An 18,892-nucleotide genomic window follows, 5' to 3' on the forward strand; every position below is an offset into this window, starting at 1 on the left:
GGTTTACTCACTCCCCTAGTTCACTCACTCTCCCGGTTCACTCACTCTCCCGGTTCACTCACTCTCCCGGTTCACTCACTCTCCCGGTTCACTCACTCCCCCGGTTCACTCACTCTCCAGGTTCACTCACTCCCCTGGTTCACTCATTCTCCTGGTTCACTCACTCTCCTGGTTCATTCACTCTCCTGGTTTACTCACTCCCCTGGTTCACTCACTCTCCCGGTTCACTCACTCCCCTGATTTACTCACTCTCCCGGTTCACTCACTCCCCTGATTCACTCACTCTCCTGGTTCACTCACTCTCCCGGTTCACTCTCTCCCCTGATATACTCACTCCCCTGGTTTACTCACTCTCCTGGTTTACTCACTCTCCTGGTTTACTCACTCTCCTGGTTCACTCACTCCCCTGGTTCACTCATTCCAATGGTTCACTCACTCTCCTGGTTCACTCACTCCCCTGGTTCACTCACTCTCCTGGTTCACTCACTCCCCTGGTTTACTCACTCCCCGGGTTTCCTCATTCCCCGGGTTCACTCACTCTCCTGGATCACTCTCTCCCCTTGTTCACTCACTCTCCTGGTTCACTCACTCTCCTGGTTCACTCACTCCCCTGGTTCACTCTCTCTCGTGGTTCACTCTCTCTCCTGGTTCACTCTCTCTCCTGGTTCACTCACTCCCCTGGTTCACTCACTCCCCTGGTTCACTCACTCCCCTGATTCACTCACTCTCTTGGTTCACTCTCTCTCCTGGTTCACTCACTCCCCTGGTTCACTCACTCCCCTGGTTCACTCACTCCCCTGGTTCACTCACTCCCCTGGTTCACTCACTCCCCTGATTCACTCACTCTCCTGGTTCACTCACTCTCCTGGTTCACTCGCTCCCGAGGTTCCCTCACTCTCCTGGTTCACTCACTCCCCTGGTTCACTCACTCCCCTGATTTACTCACTCTCCTGGTTCACTCACTCTCCTGGTTCACTCACTCTCCTGGTTCACTCACTCTCCTGGTTCACTCACTCTCCTGGTTCACTCACTCTCCTGGTTCACTCACTCCCCAGGTTCACTCACTACCCTGATTCACTCACTCTCCTGGTTCACTCACTCTCCTGGTTCACTCACTCTCCTGGTTCACTCACTCTCCTGGTTCACTCACTCCCCTGGTTCACTCACTCCCCTGGTTCACTCACTCCCCTGGTTCACTCACTCTCCTGGTTCACTCACTCTCCTGGTTTACTCACTCCCCTGGTTCACTCACTCTCCTGGTTCACTCACTCTCCTGGTTCACTCACTCTCCTGGTTCACTCACTCCCCTGGTTTACTCACTCCCCGGGTTTCCTCATTCCCCGGGTTCACTCACTCTCCTGGATCACTCTCTCCCCTTGTTCACTCACTCTCCTGGTTCACTCACTCTCCTGGTTCACTCACTCCCCTGGTTCACTCTCTCTCCTGGTTCACTCTCTCTCCTGGTTCACTCACTCCCCTGGTTCACTCACTCCCCTGGTTCACTCACTCCCCTGGTTCACTCACTCCCCTGATTCACTCACTCTCCTGGTTCACTCTCTCTCCTGGTTCACTCTCTCTCCTGGTTCACTCACTCCCCTGGTTCACTCACTCCCCTGGTTCACTCACTCCCCTGGTTCACTCACTCCCCTGGTTCACTCACTCCCCTGAGTCACTCACTCTCCTGGTTCACTCACTCTCCTGGTTCACTCACTCCCCTGGTTTACTCACCCTCCTGGTTCACTCGCTCCCCTGGTTCACTCACTCTCCTGGTTCACTCACTCTCCTGGTTCACTCACTCCCCAGGTTTACTCACTCTCCTGGTTTATTCGCTCCCCTGGTTTGCTCACTCCGCTGGTTCACTCACTCTCCTGGTTCACTCACTCTCCTGGTTTGCTCACACCCCTGGTTCACTCACTCTCCTGGTTCACTCACTCACTCTCCTGGTTCACTCACTCTCCTGGTTTGCTCACTCCCCTGGTTCTCTCACTCTCCTGGTTCACTCACTCTCCTGGTTTGCTCACTCCGCTGGTTCACTCACTCACTCTCCTGGTTCACTCACTCTCCTGGTTCACTCGCTCTCCTGGTTCACTCACTCTCCTGGTTTACTCACTCTCCTGGTTTGCTCACTCCGCTGGTTCACTCACTCACTCCCCTGGTTCACTCACTCCCCTGGTTCACTCACTCTCCTGGTTCACTCACTCTCCTGGTTCACTCACTCCCCTGGTTCACTCACTCCCCTGGTTCACTCACTCCCCTGGTTCACTCACTCCCCTGGTTCACTCACTCCCCTGGTTCACTCACTCCCCTGGTTCACTCACTCCCCTGGTTCACTCAATCTCCTGGTTCACTCACTCCCCTGGATTACTCGCATCCTGGTTTACTCACTCCCCTGGTTCACTCACTCTCCAGGTTCACTCACTCCCCTGGTTCACTCACTCACTCTCCTGGTTTACTCACTCCCCTGGTTCACTCACTCTCCTGGTTCACTCACTCTCCAGGTTTACTCACTCTCCTGGTTTACTCACTCTCCTGGTTTACTCACTCTCCTGGTTCACTCACTCTCCTGGTTCACTCACTCTCCTGGTTTACTCACTCTCCTGGTTTGCTCACTCCGCTGGGTCACTCACTCACTCCCCTGGTTCACTCACTCTCCTGGTTCACTCACTCTCCTGGTTCACTCACTCCCCTGGTTCACTCACTCCCCTGGTTCACTCACTCCCCTGGTTCACTCACTCCCCTGGTTCACTCACTCTCCTGGTTCACTCACTCCCCTGGATTAATCGAATCTGGTTTACTCACTCCGCTGGTTCACTCACTCTCCAGGTTCACTCACTCCCCTGGTTCACTCATTCACTCTCCTGGTTTACTCACTCCCCTGGTTCACTCACTCTCCTGGTTCACTCACTCTCCTGGTTCACTCATTCTCCTGGTTTACTCATTCTCCTGGTTTACTCACTCCCCTGGTTCACTCACTCTCCTGGTTTACTCACTCTCCTGGTTTACTCACTTTCCTGGTTTACTCACTCTCCTGGTTTACTCACTGCCCTTGTTTACTCACTCCCCTGGTTCAACCACTGCCCTGGTTTACTCACTCTCCTGGTTTACTCACTCCCCTGATTCACTCACTCCCCTTATTCACTCACTCCCCTGGTTTACTCGCTCCTCTGGTTCACTCACTCTCCTGGTTTACTCACTCTCCTGGTTTACTCACTTCCCTGATTCACTCACTCCCCTGGTTCAACCACTGCCCTGGTTTACTCACTCTCCTGGTTTACTCACTCTCCTGGTTTTCTCACTCTCCTGGTTTACTCACTCCCCTGGTTCACTCACTCCCCTGGTTCACTCACTCTCCTGGTTCACTCACTCTCCTGGTTCACTCACTCCCCTGATTCACTCACTCCCCTGGTTCACTCACTCTCCTGGTTCACTCACTCTCCTGGTTTACTCACTCCCCTGGTTCACTCACTCTCCTGCTTCACTCACTCCCCTGGTTTACTCACTCCCCTGGTTCACTCACTCCCCTGGTTTACTCACTCTCCTGGTTCACTCACTCCTCTAGTTCACTCTCTCTTCTGGTTCACTCTCTCTCCTGGTTTACTCACTCTCGTGATTTACTCAATCTCCTGGTTTACTTACTCTCCTGGTTTACTCACTCTCGTGATATACTCACCCCCCTGGTTTACTCAATATCGAAATGGACATATTAGTGAGAGGCAACATGGTTTTGTGAAGGGGAGGTCATGTCTCACCAACTTGATAGAGTTTTTCGAAGAGTTCACAAAGATGATTGATGCAGGTAGAGCAGTGAATGTTGTCTATATGGACTTCAGTAAGGCCTTTGACAAGGTCTCTCCTGGAAGACTGACACAAAAGTTGAAGTCACACGGGATCAGGAGTGAGCTGGCAAGGTGGATACAGAACTGGCAAGGTCATAGAAGGGAGAGAGTAGCAATGGAAGGGTGCTTTTCTAATTGGAGGAATGTGACTAGTGGTCTTCCACAGGGATCTGTGCTGGAACCTTTGCTGTTCATCGTATATATAAATGATTTGGAGGAAAATGTAACTGGTCTGATTAGTAAGTTTGCAGATGACACAATGGTTGGTGGAATTGCAGATAGTGATGAGGACTGTCAGAGGATACAGAAGGAGTTAGATCGTTTGGAGACTTGGGCGGAGAGATGACAGTTGGAGTTTAATCCAGAAAAATGTGAGGTAATGCATTTTGGAAGGTCTAATGCAGGTAGGGAATATACAGTGAATGGTAGAACCCTCAAGAGTATTGAAAGTCAAAGAGATCCAGCAGTACAGGTCCACAGGTCATTGAAAGGGGCAACACAGGTGGAGAGTTGTCAAGAAGGCATACGGCATGCTTGCCTTCATTGGCCGGGGCATTGAGTACAAGAATTGGTAAGTCATGTTGCAACTGTATAGAACCTTAGGCCACACTTGGAGTTCAGTGTTCAATTCTGGTCGCCACACTACCAGAAGTATGTGGAGGCTTTAGAGAGGGTGCAGTAGAGATTTACCAGGATGGTGCCTGGTATGGAGCACATTTGCAATGAGGAGCGGTTGAATAAACTCGGTTTGTTCTCACTGGAATGACGGAGGTTGAGGGGCGACCTGTTAGAGGTCTATAAAATTATGAGGGGCATAGTCAGAGGCTTTTCCCCAGGGTAGAGGGGTCCATTACGAGAGGGCATAGGTTTAAGGTGCGAGGGGCAAAGTTTAGAGTAGATGTACGAGGCAAGTTTTTTTACACAACACAGTGGGTGCCTGGAACTCACTGTCGGAGGACGTGGTGGAAGCAGGGACGATAGTGACATTTAAGGGGCATCTTGACAAATACATGAATAGGATGGGAATAGAGGTATACGGACCCAGGAAGTGTAGAAGGTTGTAGTTTAGTCGGGCAGCATGGTTGCCACGGGCTTGGAGGGCCGAAGGGCCTGTTCCTGTGCTGTACTTTTCTTTGTTCTCCTTTAGATTTACACACTTCTCTGGTATCACCATTCTCATGATTCACACAATCTTCTGGTGAATACACTCTCTGCTTTATACATTCCCCTGTTGTACACACTGCCCTGGTTTACACACTCTCTGGTTTACAAACTCTCAGGTTAACATAATTTTTAGTGTGCACATTCTCATGGTTTTGCACACTCTCCTGGTTTACACTCACTAATTTTAAACACTCTCCTGGATGGAAACTCCCCTGGTTGTAAACATTCCTCTGATTTCCAGGTGCCCGGATTGTGGAAGTGCCTCCCCTCCACACACAAAGTCCAGCTCTATGAGTTCATCCTTATCCTTGTTTCTCTGTCACACTCTCTATTTTTCTTGTCTTTCTCTCTCATTTTCAATATGTCATCAGGAGTGTTGTGGACACAGTGATAACACGTGTAACACTGGCCCTCACTGTGAACACTGGACACAGTGATAGCACGTCTAACACTGGTCCTCACTGTGAACACTGGACACAGTGATAGCACGTCTAACACTGGTCCTCACTGTGAACACTGGACACAGTGATAACACGTGTAACACTGGTCCTCACTGTGAACACTGGACACAGTGATAACACGTGTAACACTGGCCCTCACTGTGAACACTGGACACATTGATAACACGTGTAACACTGGCCCTCACTGTGAACGCTGGACACAGTGATAACACGTGTAACACTGGCCCTCACTGTGAACACAGCTGCCGTGTTGTGGGGGAGACGGTCACTGTCCCTCCTCCACACAGAAAGTCCGGCTCTGTGAGTCCATCTTTATTTTTTAAATTTGCTATTGGGATCAGAATGGTCAGAATGTGTGTCACTGTGAAAATCTCCACTCTCAGAGGGGGTGGGATTATTCTTTAACTGGGTGTCCCTGTTTGTTGAGTTTGGGGTTCAGTGTTACCGGGCAGTGCAGGAGGATCACATCAAGCAGGAACATCTCCACTGATAGAGAGGAGATAAATTGTATTTTCACCTTCAAGGAAGGTGGGTCATCAATGAATTTAGATTTAAAAATATGACTGGCTGCTGCCGGGTATTTAGGTAAACAGAAAACTCAGAGAATTGATCAGTGAGATGAAAATCTATAATTAAGACACGGATTGGGAACAAGTGTTGAGAAGAGGGAGAATTCTGCCCTGGGAAATGTCATTTCCAGACCTTGTGTGTGGATGTGAATATTGTGGAAGAGAGAGTGTGTGAAAGGGGCGGGCCAAACAGGAGAAACCAACTGTGTTTGTGTGTCCGCTCTGACCAGGAGATCTCCCAATCCCTCTGGGACTAAATGGAAATATTTTTTATTCGAACAATCCCCCTGTTCCCCTCCTACTTTTCCAAGTTGGATTTCAGGGCAGTTTCGATGCTGCTTTCCAGATTTCTGTGGAAAGGTTGGGAAAATGAGGGCGATCGGGTGAGAGAGCGCGAACAGTGCATCAGTAAAACGGGGTTAAATGCAAAATGGAGCCTTCAAATCGCGTGAAACCTTTTCTACAGCAAACATGAGAGTGTGAGAGACAGGAAGGAATTATCCTGGGACACTGTAGAGCTGGAATTTGAGTGGAATTGGAGAGTTTGGGACGAGAGAAAAACACAGAGAGGCAGCAGCAGCCTGGAGCTGAGAGCAGGTTGTCTCCGCCCCGTCCGCTCGCTGCCTTTAAGTTGCTCAGTGCCACCACCAGAGGCTTCATTTCTCACCCACATTGACGGAGAGATTTTGTGCAGAGTTCCGGACATGAGCGACAGTGCAGCCGCCGAAACGGCTCCTCCAGCCGCCGCCCCAGTCAAGGCTGTCAAGAAGCAGAAGGCGGTTCCCCGGAAGAAACAAGAAGGTCCCGGGCTGGGCGAGCTGATCCTCCAGATTGTGGCGGAAAGCGGCGATCGCAAGGGGATTTCCTTACAGGCCATAAAGAAGGCGCTGCGGAGCAAAGGGGTCGATGTGGATAAACGGGGGGCCCAGATCAAGCAAAGTGTCAGGAGGGAATTGGCTAAAGGCGCCTTGGCTCAGGTCAAGGGCACCGGCGCCTCCGGCTCTTTCAAGATCGTTAAGAAGACAACCGGGGGGATAGTGATGAAGAGCGGAGCAGGCAAGAAACCTTCAGTGAAGAAACCAGCAGCCAAGAAATCTCCAAAGAAACCAGCAGCCAAGAAATCTCCCAAAAAACCAGCAGCCAAGAAATCTCCCAAGAAACCAGCAGCCAAGAAATCTCCCAAGAAACCAGCAGCCAAGAAGGCGGCAACTCCCAAAAAGAGCGCGAAGAAAGCAGCCCCGAAGAAAAGGTCTCCTGTGAAAAAGACCACGGGCGTAAAAAGTCCGACCCAATCGAGGGCCAAGCCCAAAGTCAAATCAGTAAAGGCTAAGAAACCAGCAAAGAAGTGAAAGAAGGCGAGCAAATTGTAAACCTGAACCCAAAGGCTCTTCTCAGAGCCACCCACATCTCTCAGGAAAGAGCTGACCCCCCGACCAATGAATCGCTGTCCCGGTGCTGGGAGCAGATTTCAGACAGAAATGTCAATCCAGTATTGCCGCTCACTCGCTGACATGCTCTGCACCGGGCCTCTCCCCCCACTCTGCACTAAAACACAGGGATGTTGCTGCCTCTTCTAACCGGGGATGTGTCCGCGGGAACAGTCACAGTTTGTGTTAGTTTCATTATTCACAGATTCAGGGGAGAGTCTGTAAAAGAGTTACATGGCGAAGAAATCCCACCTCATAACTTAAACACTTTATATCAGCTGGAAGGGATGTTAGTAAAATCCCCAACCCGTCTGGGAGAGGAGTTGTGTGGGGATGGAATAGGAGCTGGGGTTGAAATAGGAGCAGATAGTTGGGCTGGTTCTAGAAAGGAGTGAACTGAGGCGGGAATATTACTGACAAGTCTGGATTTAATAGATCTGCGTTTCTAACTAGCTGCTATCTGATGTTGCAGTTTGTACGTGTTGTTCAGCGCGCTCTTTTCACTTCTGTTTGGAATATAAAATGTGGGTTGGAGCAGGCAGGAGGAGGAGCTGGATGATCAAAGACATTTCACTGCTCTGTCTGTCACTCAGTCTGCTCCCCGCCTCTCTCTCTCAGTCAGGTCGGGGCGGGCTGTATAATAAAGGAAAGAGCAGCAGCTCGTCTCATTCAGCAGCGATTTGACTGAACAAGCATCATGTCTGGCAGAGGGAAAGGAGGCAAAGGACTGGGTAAAGGCGGAGCAAAGCGGCACCGCAAAGTGCTTCGTGATAATATCCAGGGCATCACCAAACCAGCAATCCGCCGCCTGGCTCGCCGTGGCGGTGTTAAGCGCATCTCGGGTTTGATCTATGAGGAGACTCGCGGGGTGCTGAAGGTTTTCCTGGAGAATGTGATCAGGGACTCCGTCACCTACACTGAACACGCCAAGCGCAAGACCGTCACCGCCATGGATGTGGTTTACGCTCTCAAACGCCAGGGCCGCACTCTCTATGGATTCGGCGGCTGAGAAAGTCAATTTGACAATATAACAAAATCCAAAGGCTCTTTTAAGAGCCGCTCAAATCCTCACAATGAGACCACTGACCTTAGAATGGTAGCAGCATAACTCATCGAGCTGGTTTAGCGACTCATAGCTTGGAAACCTCGATTTCCTGTTAAAACGGGTGGCGTTAGAGCAGGAAATCCTGTCCGAGCATTGATTTCTGTTTTCACTCTTGAAGAGCCGGTGCAGATTCGATGGGCCGAATGGTCTCCTGCAGTATAAATTCTATAATTCGGCGACATAGTTGTACAGTCTGAAATACGAAACCATTCTCCGAGGTCAAACCTGTAACCGCGCACAATGAACACTGACATTGATCAGAGACACTATTTACATAACTGATCTGTAAACACCGCCTCCTCCTTCCATCTCCCCCAGAACAGTCGCTGAACGAATCAGCCAATTTTCCCTTTAATACCTATCGCTCTTTGCATTGAAAGAACCGATATCGCTGATCAGATAAAAATGAGACAGAATTCCGCCCCTCAATAGGAGCTTTATCCCAGTCTGTTGTAGAACAATCAGGGAGTGAATCTGAATTTAATCCGGGTGCTCAGGCAGTGGGTTGAATCTGAGACAAAAATGGGACCAGGAATCATTGAGAAGTTTTTCACATTTACAACTTGAGATTGAGTTTTGATTTTTTCGGTTTTGTCAAATATCCGTTCCTTGTCCCTGTGAAATTGGCGGGCTTTTTGAAATTGATGGTTTGTCAGTTGCAGGTCCACCAATCAGGGCCCTGATATCCTTGCCGCTCATCGCTCTTTTCAAACTTGTCCACGGGATCGGGCTGCATCCAATGAGGAGAAGTGGGCGGTCACTATAATGTCTTAAATAGGCAGCGAGAGAGCGGCGCCAGCATTCTCAGCGTGTGCGTTTCCCCCAGTTTCACATCATGGCCAGGACCAAGCAGACAGCGCGCAAATCGACCGGAGGCAAAGCTCCTCGCAAACAGCTGGCTACCAAAGCGGCCCGCAAGAGCGCTCCAGCCACGGGCGGAGTGAAGAAGCCCCATCGCTACAGACCCGGCACTGTGGCTCTGAGGGAGATCCGCCGCTACCAGAAATCCACCGAGCTGCTGATCCGCAAACTGCCCTTCCAGCGCCTGGTGCGAGAGATCGCTCAGGACTTCAAGACAGACCTGCGCTTCCAGAGCTCCGCCGTCATGGCCCTGCAGGAGGCCAGCGAGGCTTACCTGGTGGGGCTCTTTGAGGACACCAACCTGTGCGCCATCCACGCCAAGCGAGTCACCATCATGCCCAAAGACATCCAGCTGGCCCGCCGCATCCGCGGGGAACGCGCCTAAAGCCCGGATTCAGCACCAACAACAACAAAGGCTCTTTTAAGAGCCACCAAGTCTGTCAGGAAGGGAGCTTCACCACCCAATACTCATTTGACGTGATTTCAAATATAAGCATCGGTTTAGGAAGCTTTATTGAAATCACATACCAGAATTAATAGCATGGAATGAATTTATGAAACGAACATCGCTTATTGTCACTAGTAGGCTTCAAATAAAGTTACTGTGACAAGACCACATTCCGCCGCATGTTCGGGGAATTGAACCGTCCTACTGGCCTTTCGTCTGCTTTAAAAACCAGCCCTGTGTTAAACCAGCCCGGATTAGATTATTCCCGGTCCTGAGTAAGGAACGAGTCACATAGTAACCCACTTAGATAGCCATTGCAGAAACATCTACACATTAAATAGCAGAGCAGAAACGACAGGATAGATTGGATCGCAGGCTTCCTTATTTGAGCAATATTATTGGAACGCGCTACGGGTTGATACCATAAAGCGTGAAATATTTTCATATTAAGTAGCAGAGCAGAATCTCGTGTCAAAAAATAATTCGCTCTTTTTCAGATCAAGTGAGTGGCTCTGAAAAGAGCCTTTGGGTTATTAGATTAAAGAATGGTCGCTTCACTTCTTGCCGGCGCCAGCGCTGCTTTTCTTGGGCAGCAGCACGGCCTGGATATTAGGCAGCACCCCGCCCTGAGCGATGGTCACCCCTCCCAGCAGCTTGTTGAGCTCCTCGTCGTTGCGGACGGCCAGCTGCAGGTGCCTGGGGATGATGCGGGTCTTCTTGTTGTCCCGGGCCGCGTTGCCGGCCAGCTCGAGGATTTCAGCGGTCAGATACTCGAGCACAGCAGCCAGATAGACCGGGGCTCCGGCCCCCACACGCTGGGCATAGTTGCCCTTTCTCAGGAGCCTGTGAACACGACCCACCGGGAACTGCAGTCCAGCCCGGGAGGAGCGAGACTTGGCCTTGGCCCGAGCTTTACCGCTGGTCTTTCCTCTTCCAGACATTGTCCCAATCTCACAATCACTTTCACACAGAATGAGGAAACCCGCCCACATTCACTTCTCTTATAGCTTCAGGAGGAATGGCGGTGCACACATTGCTGATTGGTTATCTGAACAACATTGCGGAGTCTGCTTCAACGTGACCAATCAGATATCTGTTTGAAGCACCAATCAGGGGGATCCCGGGTACTGAGGTCGGAAAGTTTGGGCGCCAAATGTTCAGATTCCAACCGAAGATTGATTTCAAAGCTTAAAAGAGCGCGAAAAGATTTAAAAAAGAGAAAATTGAATAGGGACCGTAAAAAATGTGAATAAATCGATGAATATTGAGTGTAAGAATGTTGGATTCTCTCTCTATCCCTAGTCCACGGTTTCTCTTCATCTGTCAGTTTCTGATTTCGTGCTTTCTCTGTAACTGACAACAAACCCAAAATAAATTAAAGCAAAATAATGCGTTGCTGTAAATGTGAATTCAGGAGAACGTGCTGGATAAACTCAGCATGTCCGGGGGCATCTTTGTAAACGTTTTGAATCTGCAGAACGTAGATTTAGATCCGAAACTGTCTTCAAATATTTTTACAATTTGCAGTCCAGTCGGGTTTAATCTGACTGCTGTTTAAAACGCTCTCAGTCGCCGACAGAATGTCAAATATACGGCCAAGTGAAAATTTTATAATTTGTTTCCATATTGTATACTGCTTCCTCAGTGGTAAAAGTGGAGCGAGCAATTTGGAGCTCGTGTCGGTATTGAAATGGAGTTTTCCCACACCACTGGCGTGCTCTCAATAAACTGATCGATTATTGAGTAAACCTGAACATAAATGGAAAGGGAGGTTTTTCGGAACCTGAACACAAATTGAAAGGGAGGTTTTGGAGTTCTATTGTCTCTCCAAATCTAGCGACAGGGATTGAATATGACCAAGTCAGAAACCAAAGACACGAGCAGTCACGAAATGATGGGACTTTATTATCAAGGCACGAAGGATGTTATGTTCCAGTGAAACGCTATTTGAACGGATTTGGCTATTCTTAAACTGATAATTGAAAATATGATAGTTTGGCTGCTTTGCAGAAATTGTGGGTGGCTCTTAAAAGAGCCGTTGGGTTTTGATGAGTTTGAGAACAGTTTTACTTGGAGCTGGTGTACTTGGTCACCGCCTTTGTCCCTTCCGACACGGCGTGCTTGGCCAGTTCCCCGGGCAGCAGCAGGCGCACGGCGGTCTGGATCTCCCGGGAGCTGATGGTGCTGCGCTTGTTGTAATGGGCCAGGCGGGAAGCCTCACCCGCGATGCGCTCGAAAATATCGCTGACGAACGAGTTCATGATGCTCATGGCCTTGGAGGAGATACCGGTGTCGGGGTGAATCTGCTTCATCACTTTGTAGATGTAGATGGAGTAACTCTCCTTCCTGGCTCGTCTCCTCTTCCTGTTGCCCTTCACTGGTACCTTCTTCTGGGTTTTCTTAGCGCCCTTCTTGGGAGCTGGAGCTTTCTTGTCCTCAGCCATGGTCAGAGCAAACTGCAGACACACAATAACTGAGAACTGCCACACAACTGTTCTTTTCTCGACTAACTCAGTGAACTATGTTAATGAAGGATGGGTGAGAGACCAAGTCACCATTGGTGAAGTTAGAATGCTCAGACATTTATGAGCATCTGATTGGTTGTTTCAGGTACCCAATTAGAGCAACTGCCCCGCCCATCCACAAACTTCTGTGGCCAGTCAGATTCCCCTAATTGACACATTGCTCTGACTCTGGGCCTCCCTCTGCCGGCAGCAGCACATTCTCTCTGCTGGTAATAACACGTCACTCTCCAGGGACTGTCCCGGGTGCCGGCTATACCGCGCATGCGTGCCCACTCAGCCCGATCAGGCGGTGCGCATGCGCGGTACACAGCGGGCCGGACCGCCTCCTCCTGACGTCACCGGGCTGTCCAAGGGCAGCTTCTTTGAAGCAACAGCAGGTTGAAGCGGCGCCAGAGAGCAGATCCTCCATTTTGTAGCTGGCAGCTGTGAAGAATTGAAAATGGACGGTTTTGTAATAAGGAAGAGAGGGTCAGAGACACAAACAGGCCCGGGTCACACATCTAAATCTGTGGGAGAGAGTCGCTGAGGAGAGTCCACAGCAACACAAAGCAGAGCTGGGGTGAGCTCCACGGCCTCTGCTCAACAACCCATTAAGAAGAAGCTGGAAACAGGAACACAGCAGAATAAAGGTGATATTTGAAGGTATGTCTTTATAAATTGTGCCAATGCAAATCAGGATCCCCTCTGGCTGATTTGTTTGCTGATGAAACGTGGAAGCTCTCTATGTCTTACCTTGCAGACATCTTTTCAATTCTAAACACACTGAACCGCAAATTGTCAGGGAAGGAGGATGATTGCTTTTGGCGCTGTGAAGAATTTGAAGCTTTCCAAAAGTCATTGAACGTTAGGCAACTGCGCGTAGAAAGCCAAACCTACTACATGTTCCCCACACTGCAATGACATCTCGAAGAAAACGGTTAGGATGGGAACTGTCAATAGACTGGCTGCGCTGAACAACAGTTTATATCGCTATTTTCCAGAGGAGAAGTTTCAGATTTTGAGAGAGAATTAGTTGGTGAAAACTCCCTTTGAGTTCGAGACCCCAGACTCAATTTACTGATTTATAGCTGACTCCAAATGTACAAACTGAGCTTCTGCACCTTACCTGTGACAGCACATTAATAATACAGCACAACTCCATGAGGTTTTCAGAGTTCTGGCATAGCGTCTCCGAGGAGTATCCAGTACGGAGTAAAACAAGCATTCTTTTGCTATTACACATCACAAGGATCTACATGTTCAAGGTTGGATTTTTCATCCACAAAAGGATGAAGACAGCACACAGGAAACAGCTGAACTCTGCACCTGATACACGCACTGCCCTCTCCTCTAAACCTGATTGGAGTGAGATCATAAGGACCAAGCAAGTTCACCTACTGGATTAAAGGTAAGAGTGGGTCACGGAGGTCAGCTGGTGTGGGTCCCAAAGGCTGGCCAGCATGGGTCCCAAAGGATGGCCGGTTGGTTAAAATGGGTCGCAGGTTAAAACAGTTTAAAAGTACTGCTCTGTAAAATTCTGCTGATTCAGTTCATCCACTTTTCCTTCATTTACCAGGACTAACTGATCTAATGTCATTGATGTAGTACATATGTTACAGATAAGAATATTTATAACTGAAGCAGAATGGAAAAGGCAGTTTCAGACATCAGGACAAGACCAGGTCTCATGCTACAAGAAGAGACCTGAGCACTGATACATTGTTCGAATTATTATTGGTAAACATGCAGTTACTGAAGAAGAATTTTAAAATCCAGGTTTGGCAGTATGTCATGGTGCTCATTACAGAGAAAGTGCTGCAAACTGCTCATCAACAATTCAAGTGGAGACTGGAGAAGCTTTCAACTGGAGCTGAGTTCATAGATTTCATCGAGCCTACAGTGGCCATTCGGCCCATCAAGTCTCCAACGGCCCTTGGAAAGAGCATATTAATAATAATAGATTGTCACAAGTAGGCTTCAATGAAGTTACTGTGAAAAGCCACAGTCGCCACATTCTGGCGCCTGTTCGGGGAGGCCGGCACGGGAATTGAACCCACGCTGCTGGCCGTGTTCTGCATTACAAGCCAGCTGCTTAGCCCACTGTGCTAAACCAGCCCTCCCCAACTACCTAAGCTCACACCTGAACCCTATCCCCACACCTCCACCCACCCCGGAAACCTTCCCTCACCTTTTTTGGGCACTAAAGACAATTTAGCACAGCCAATCCACATAACCTGCACATCTTTGGACTGGGAGGAAACCGGAGCACCCAGAGGAAACATGGGGAGAACGTGTGACTCAGTTGACTGTGTAAACCAGGGGAGTGTTCAAATCAAATTCAATTTCAAATTGGAAAGGGGTGAAAATGAAGCCAGTCAGTGAAATGTTAGTTTGCAGAAAGTGAGAGTTTCAGGGGCTGAGTGACAGCGTAATAACAAACAAGCTGCAGGCAATGACTGCAAATTGAATATCTCGTTGGGACAAACACACAGCTACAAAGGTGATTGGTTGAGCCCGAGGGCGCAGGGCCACTTGCAGCCACACACACACACACACACACAGGGTCTCAGACTTGCGGGAGTGGAGCAGCTGCTTTGCTGCTGGAGGTGGGAGTGAGACTACCTGTGGCCTGTTGCTGCTCCCTCCCGGGGTGAAGGCCCTGACCTCTGTCCTCCCACCCTTCTCCCTGAGGTGGGACCCCATGGGGCCTGGTGCTGTTTCCCCTCCCGGGGTGAAGACCCTGCCTTTGGTCCTCCCGCCCCTCTGCCTGAGGTGGGAGTGGGACCGCTTGCGGCTGCTGTTAAGAAAAGGACTTTGTTTCGGGCCCCCACAGGGCTGAACAGGGCCGACCGCCCACCATTCCCACCCCCTGTGGCGGGTGTGGGGCAGCTTGGGACATTGATTTCGGCCCCTCCAGGGCTGATGAACGCTGCCCCGCTTACAGTGACTATCTGCTGTTGCCCTGCAGCTCCTTCCCTTGTGGCACCTGCTGTTGTGGGGCCACGTCGTTCCCCATGTACCCTGATCTCAGTTACAAGGCCATGCCGTACCAGGGCCAGTAACCCAGGGGCATCCTCCACTCTGCCGGGGGCAGGGCGGACAAGTCACTATGCGGGGAAGACAGCCTCCTCGCCCTTCCGCCTCCTAACGCAGCAACTTGGGGTCAAATGTTATGCCCACCCAACCATGGCCATCAAGGCGTGCACTCGTGCGATGGCCGGGGTCATCAGCCCTTTGGCCATCGTAGCCGCCTCTAGGATGTACGGTAAGGCCGTGTTTTTCCTGCGGGCCGAGCAGGCGGTCTACCGTGTCCTGGAAAGGGGGCTCACAGTGGGTGTGGGACACGTGGCGCTGGACCCACTGGAGGCCACTGCCGAATGTGTTGTTCCTTTAAACGTCCCGCTCTACCTCCCCACCGAGCTCCTCCTCCCCATCTCAACTTCCTGGGGGAGGTCAGGTCCGGGGTGGCGCCACTGACACTCGGCCTGCGGGACAATTCCCTCTGTCATGAATACTCCTTCCGGCGTCAGGGTTTTGTCTGCCTGACCCGGGAGGAGGTCATGGGGGGAGGATTTGTGGCTCCCCACCAAGGGAAGGATCACAAAGTGATCTGGTCTGCGGATGGCATGCGGTGCCATGCCTGAAGTGGGCTGGGGCATATTCGCCGGAACTGCCCCACCCTAACGGCCACTGCCAACACCATCTCCAGGCCGGCCATGGCTGGCACTGCCCCCCTCTCCTCTACCACCTGTCTGCCCAGCAGCCGGCCCCTGACAACACCTCGGCTGTTGGCGGCCTAAAAAGGCCAAACGGAAGACGGCGCGATGGTTGGACCGGGCCCACCCACACCTTGGCCCCATCACGAGTACTGACCCCGTGCCCGTCCCAACCAACACAGAGGCCGCAGCCTCACCTCGCGATGCCGCCGCCACCTCACAACAACATGAGGGGCCTGGAGAGACCAACACACGGGCTCCGGAGGGCGGTGGGGACCCTGTGTACAGTCCCGAGCTGGATGCTGTTCCGGCCCCACCACAGTACCAGGGGCTCGGCGATGCGGAGGGGGGGCATTGCAGAGGGTGGGGGGGGGGGATGCTGCCGAGGGCCCTCCAGCAGTGGTGGCCCCGCAGCAACATCAGCTTGCCCCCCGCAAGCGTCAGCGGCCTGGGTTGCAGGTTGTGGTGGATCTCGCTCCCCCCTCCCCAGGCGAGCGGGGTTGAGTATCTCCTGTGTTTATTTCCATCACCCTGATGCCCAGCTCCGTTAAAAAGGCCAAAGCAGCCTCCAGTGCCGCTGAGGCGACCGAGCTGCCATCGTCCCCCGAGCAGGGAGGCCTGGGGGCGGGCGGAGACGAGACCCTCCACCCCCAATGCTTGCATTACTCCCCAATTACCTTTTGTTCATCGCTGGGGGCCGGCGGCAGCCATCAGAGCCCCTATATCTTCGGGTCGTGGGCGGGCGACAGGGAGGAAGGCTCCCCGCTCACAAGGCCCAAGCAGACGATGCGAAGGAGCCCAGAATCCATCCCGGAGCTGTTCCTGGGGGTCTTTCCGGGTCTGTCAGAGGGCCCGGCATCGACGGCGGGGTCGGTGTAGCCACGGACTCTGAATCGAGGGGGGGGGGGCCTGCGAGGAACCCGCCTGAGAGATCCTGGGGTGGGATCGACTCGGACCAGAGGGAGCAGCGCCAAGCTGTTCTGTTCCTCGGGGGGCTCCTGAGGGAGTGGAGGGGGCAACAACCCTCTACTCCCTCTGAGCAGAGTTATGGGTGATTGGTGAAGGACACACGCTACAACTGACTTGGAGGTAACCATAGCCAGCCTCAACATCCACAGCAGCAGGGACGCGCATCACCGTTTCCAGTGCTTCTCTGTCCCCTGGGACGCAAAGTACGGGGTGTGCTTCCTGCAAGAAACCCACGCCATTCCGGGGGACAAAGCTAAGTGGACCCTGGAGTGGCAAGGGGGAGTCTTCATGAGTCACTTGGGCCCACGGTCGGGCGGGGTGGCTATCTTGATGATTTCTCATTTTCAGCCGGAGATCTTGAGGGTCAAGGAGCCAGTGCCAGGCCGTCTGTTGCATTTAACGGTCCTCGACGGGGACGTGGTGCGTCACTTTGTGAATGTATAGGCTCCCTGGCCGGGCCGCAGCAAACGACTTTCTTTGACAAAGTGTCCACTCTTCTTGGCACCATTCCTGTGGGCGAGTGCACCATCCTTGGAGGGGATTTCAATTGCACCCTCCAGGACAAGGACCGTGGTAGAGTCCAGTGCAGCACGCAGGCGGTGATGAAGTTAAGGGACCTGGTCAGGTCCTTCGACTTGGTGGGTGCCTGGAGAACTCTCCATCCTGAATCGCAGGTGGACACATTTGTGGGCCCTCTGTTGGGAGCGTCCAGAATCGACCGTCTTTACATTTCTAGGACGTACTTGCCCAGCGTTCAGACGGCCTGTGGAGCAGGTGCTGTGCTCGGATGACCACCTGGTGTGGGCGGGGCTCTGCCAGCTCCGCGCTCAGGCACGATCCGCGTACTGGCACTTTAACAACCTGCTGCTGGAGGACAAGAGGTTCCTGAAATTGCTTCGCCATTTCTGGGCCGGCTGGAGAAAGAAGCGGGATGGCTTCCCCTCCTTGAGGCTATGGTGGGACGTGGGCAAGACTCATGTCCGCGCCTTCTGTCAGGGGTACACAAAGGGGTCGATGCCGGGGCGGAAATCCACGATCGCCAAATTGGCTGAAGAAGTCTTCCATCTGGAGTCACGTCTCGCTCAGCCCGATGAGGACCCACCCTGGGGCTGCTGTACAGGGAGAAGACGGGCGTGCTGCGGGACCTGCAACTTTTCGGGTCCCACGGCGCGTATGTGAGGTCACGGATCCGTCTCCTGACAGACATGGACCGTGGCTCCCCCTTCTACTCGTTGGAAAGAAGATGCAGGGCCAGTCGGCCGACGACAGTCCCTCGTCTCGGATCCGGAGGGGGTCAGGACCCTAATCAGGGACTTTTATTCTGACCTCTTTACTGCAGATCCGTGCAGCGAGGACGCTTGCAGAGTTCTGTGGGAGGACCTGCCGCAGGTCGGCCCGGAGGGCGTCGGGGTCTCGACCAAACCGTCAATCATCAAGACCGGCGCCCTCGACAGCAAGACCCCAGGGCTGGACGGGCTGACCGTGGAGATCTTCAGTGCGTGCTGGGACGTCCTGGGGAGCGACTACGCGGGGGTCCTGGGGAATGTATCGTGACCGGGGAGATGCCCCTTTTGTGGCGCAGGGCCGTTATTGCCCTGCTGCCCAAGAAAGGGGATCTCCGCCGACCCAAAAACAGGCGAGCGGTCTCCCTCCTCAGCACGGACTACAAAATAATTGCCAAGGTCATGTCTTTGCACCTTGGCCCTGTGCTAGACCACATGATCCACCCTGACAGTCCTATACCGTCCCGGATCGCACCATTTACCATGATGCACCCTGACAGTCCCACACCGTCACGGACCGCACCATTTACCATGATCCACCCTGACAGT

The 18,892-nt window shown here is 52.1% G+C and overlaps 3 protein-coding genes across 4 annotated transcripts in view; 2 read left to right on the forward strand and 1 right to left on the reverse strand.

The window, feature by feature from the left end:
• Positions 1-6,731: 6,731 nt before the first annotated feature.
• LOC140400166 (histone H1-like) lies at positions 6,732-7,407 on the forward strand. The gene has a single exon (XM_072489632.1). The coding sequence runs from the start codon at positions 6,735-6,737 to the stop codon at positions 7,377-7,379; it is 645 nt and encodes a 214-aa protein (XP_072345733.1). The 5' UTR covers positions 6,732-6,734; the 3' UTR covers positions 7,380-7,407.
• Positions 7,408-11,774: 4,367 nt separating this feature from the next.
• On the reverse strand, positions 11,775-12,349 carry LOC140400167 (histone H2B 7-like). The gene has a single exon (XM_072489633.1). It carries the CDS (start codon positions 12,313-12,315, stop codon positions 11,938-11,940), a length of 378 nt encoding a protein of 125 aa, XP_072345734.1. The 5' UTR covers positions 12,316-12,349; the 3' UTR covers positions 11,775-11,937.
• A 547-nt stretch (positions 12,350-12,896) lies between these two features.
• Positions 12,897-18,892, forward strand: part of LOC140400075 (histone H2B-like) — a 264,362-nt gene continuing 258,366 nt past the window's right edge. The window contains exon 1 of one of the 2 annotated variants that reach the window (XR_011938036.1): positions 12,897-13,783. The gene's annotated coding sequence lies outside the window, so the exon portion shown is untranslated. The remainder of the gene's footprint in view (positions 13,784-18,892) is intronic. The other variant, XM_072489554.1, reaches the window with a different exon arrangement.

Source organism: Scyliorhinus torazame, chromosome 24 (assembly GCF_047496885.1).
Source record: "Scyliorhinus torazame isolate Kashiwa2021f chromosome 24, sScyTor2.1, whole genome shotgun sequence".
NCBI classification, from domain to species: Eukaryota; Metazoa; Chordata; class Chondrichthyes; order Carcharhiniformes; family Scyliorhinidae; genus Scyliorhinus; species Scyliorhinus torazame.

Bases quoted from the DNA above. Each gene is read 5' to 3' on its own strand.
- LOC140400167 (XM_072489633.1), bottom strand. From the start codon at position 12,315: ATGGCTGAGGACAAGAAAGCTCCAGCTCCCAAGAAGGGCGCTAAGAAA.
- LOC140400166 (XM_072489632.1), top strand. From the start codon at position 6,735: ATGAGCGACAGTGCAGCCGCCGAAACGGCTCCTCCAGCCGCCGCCCCA.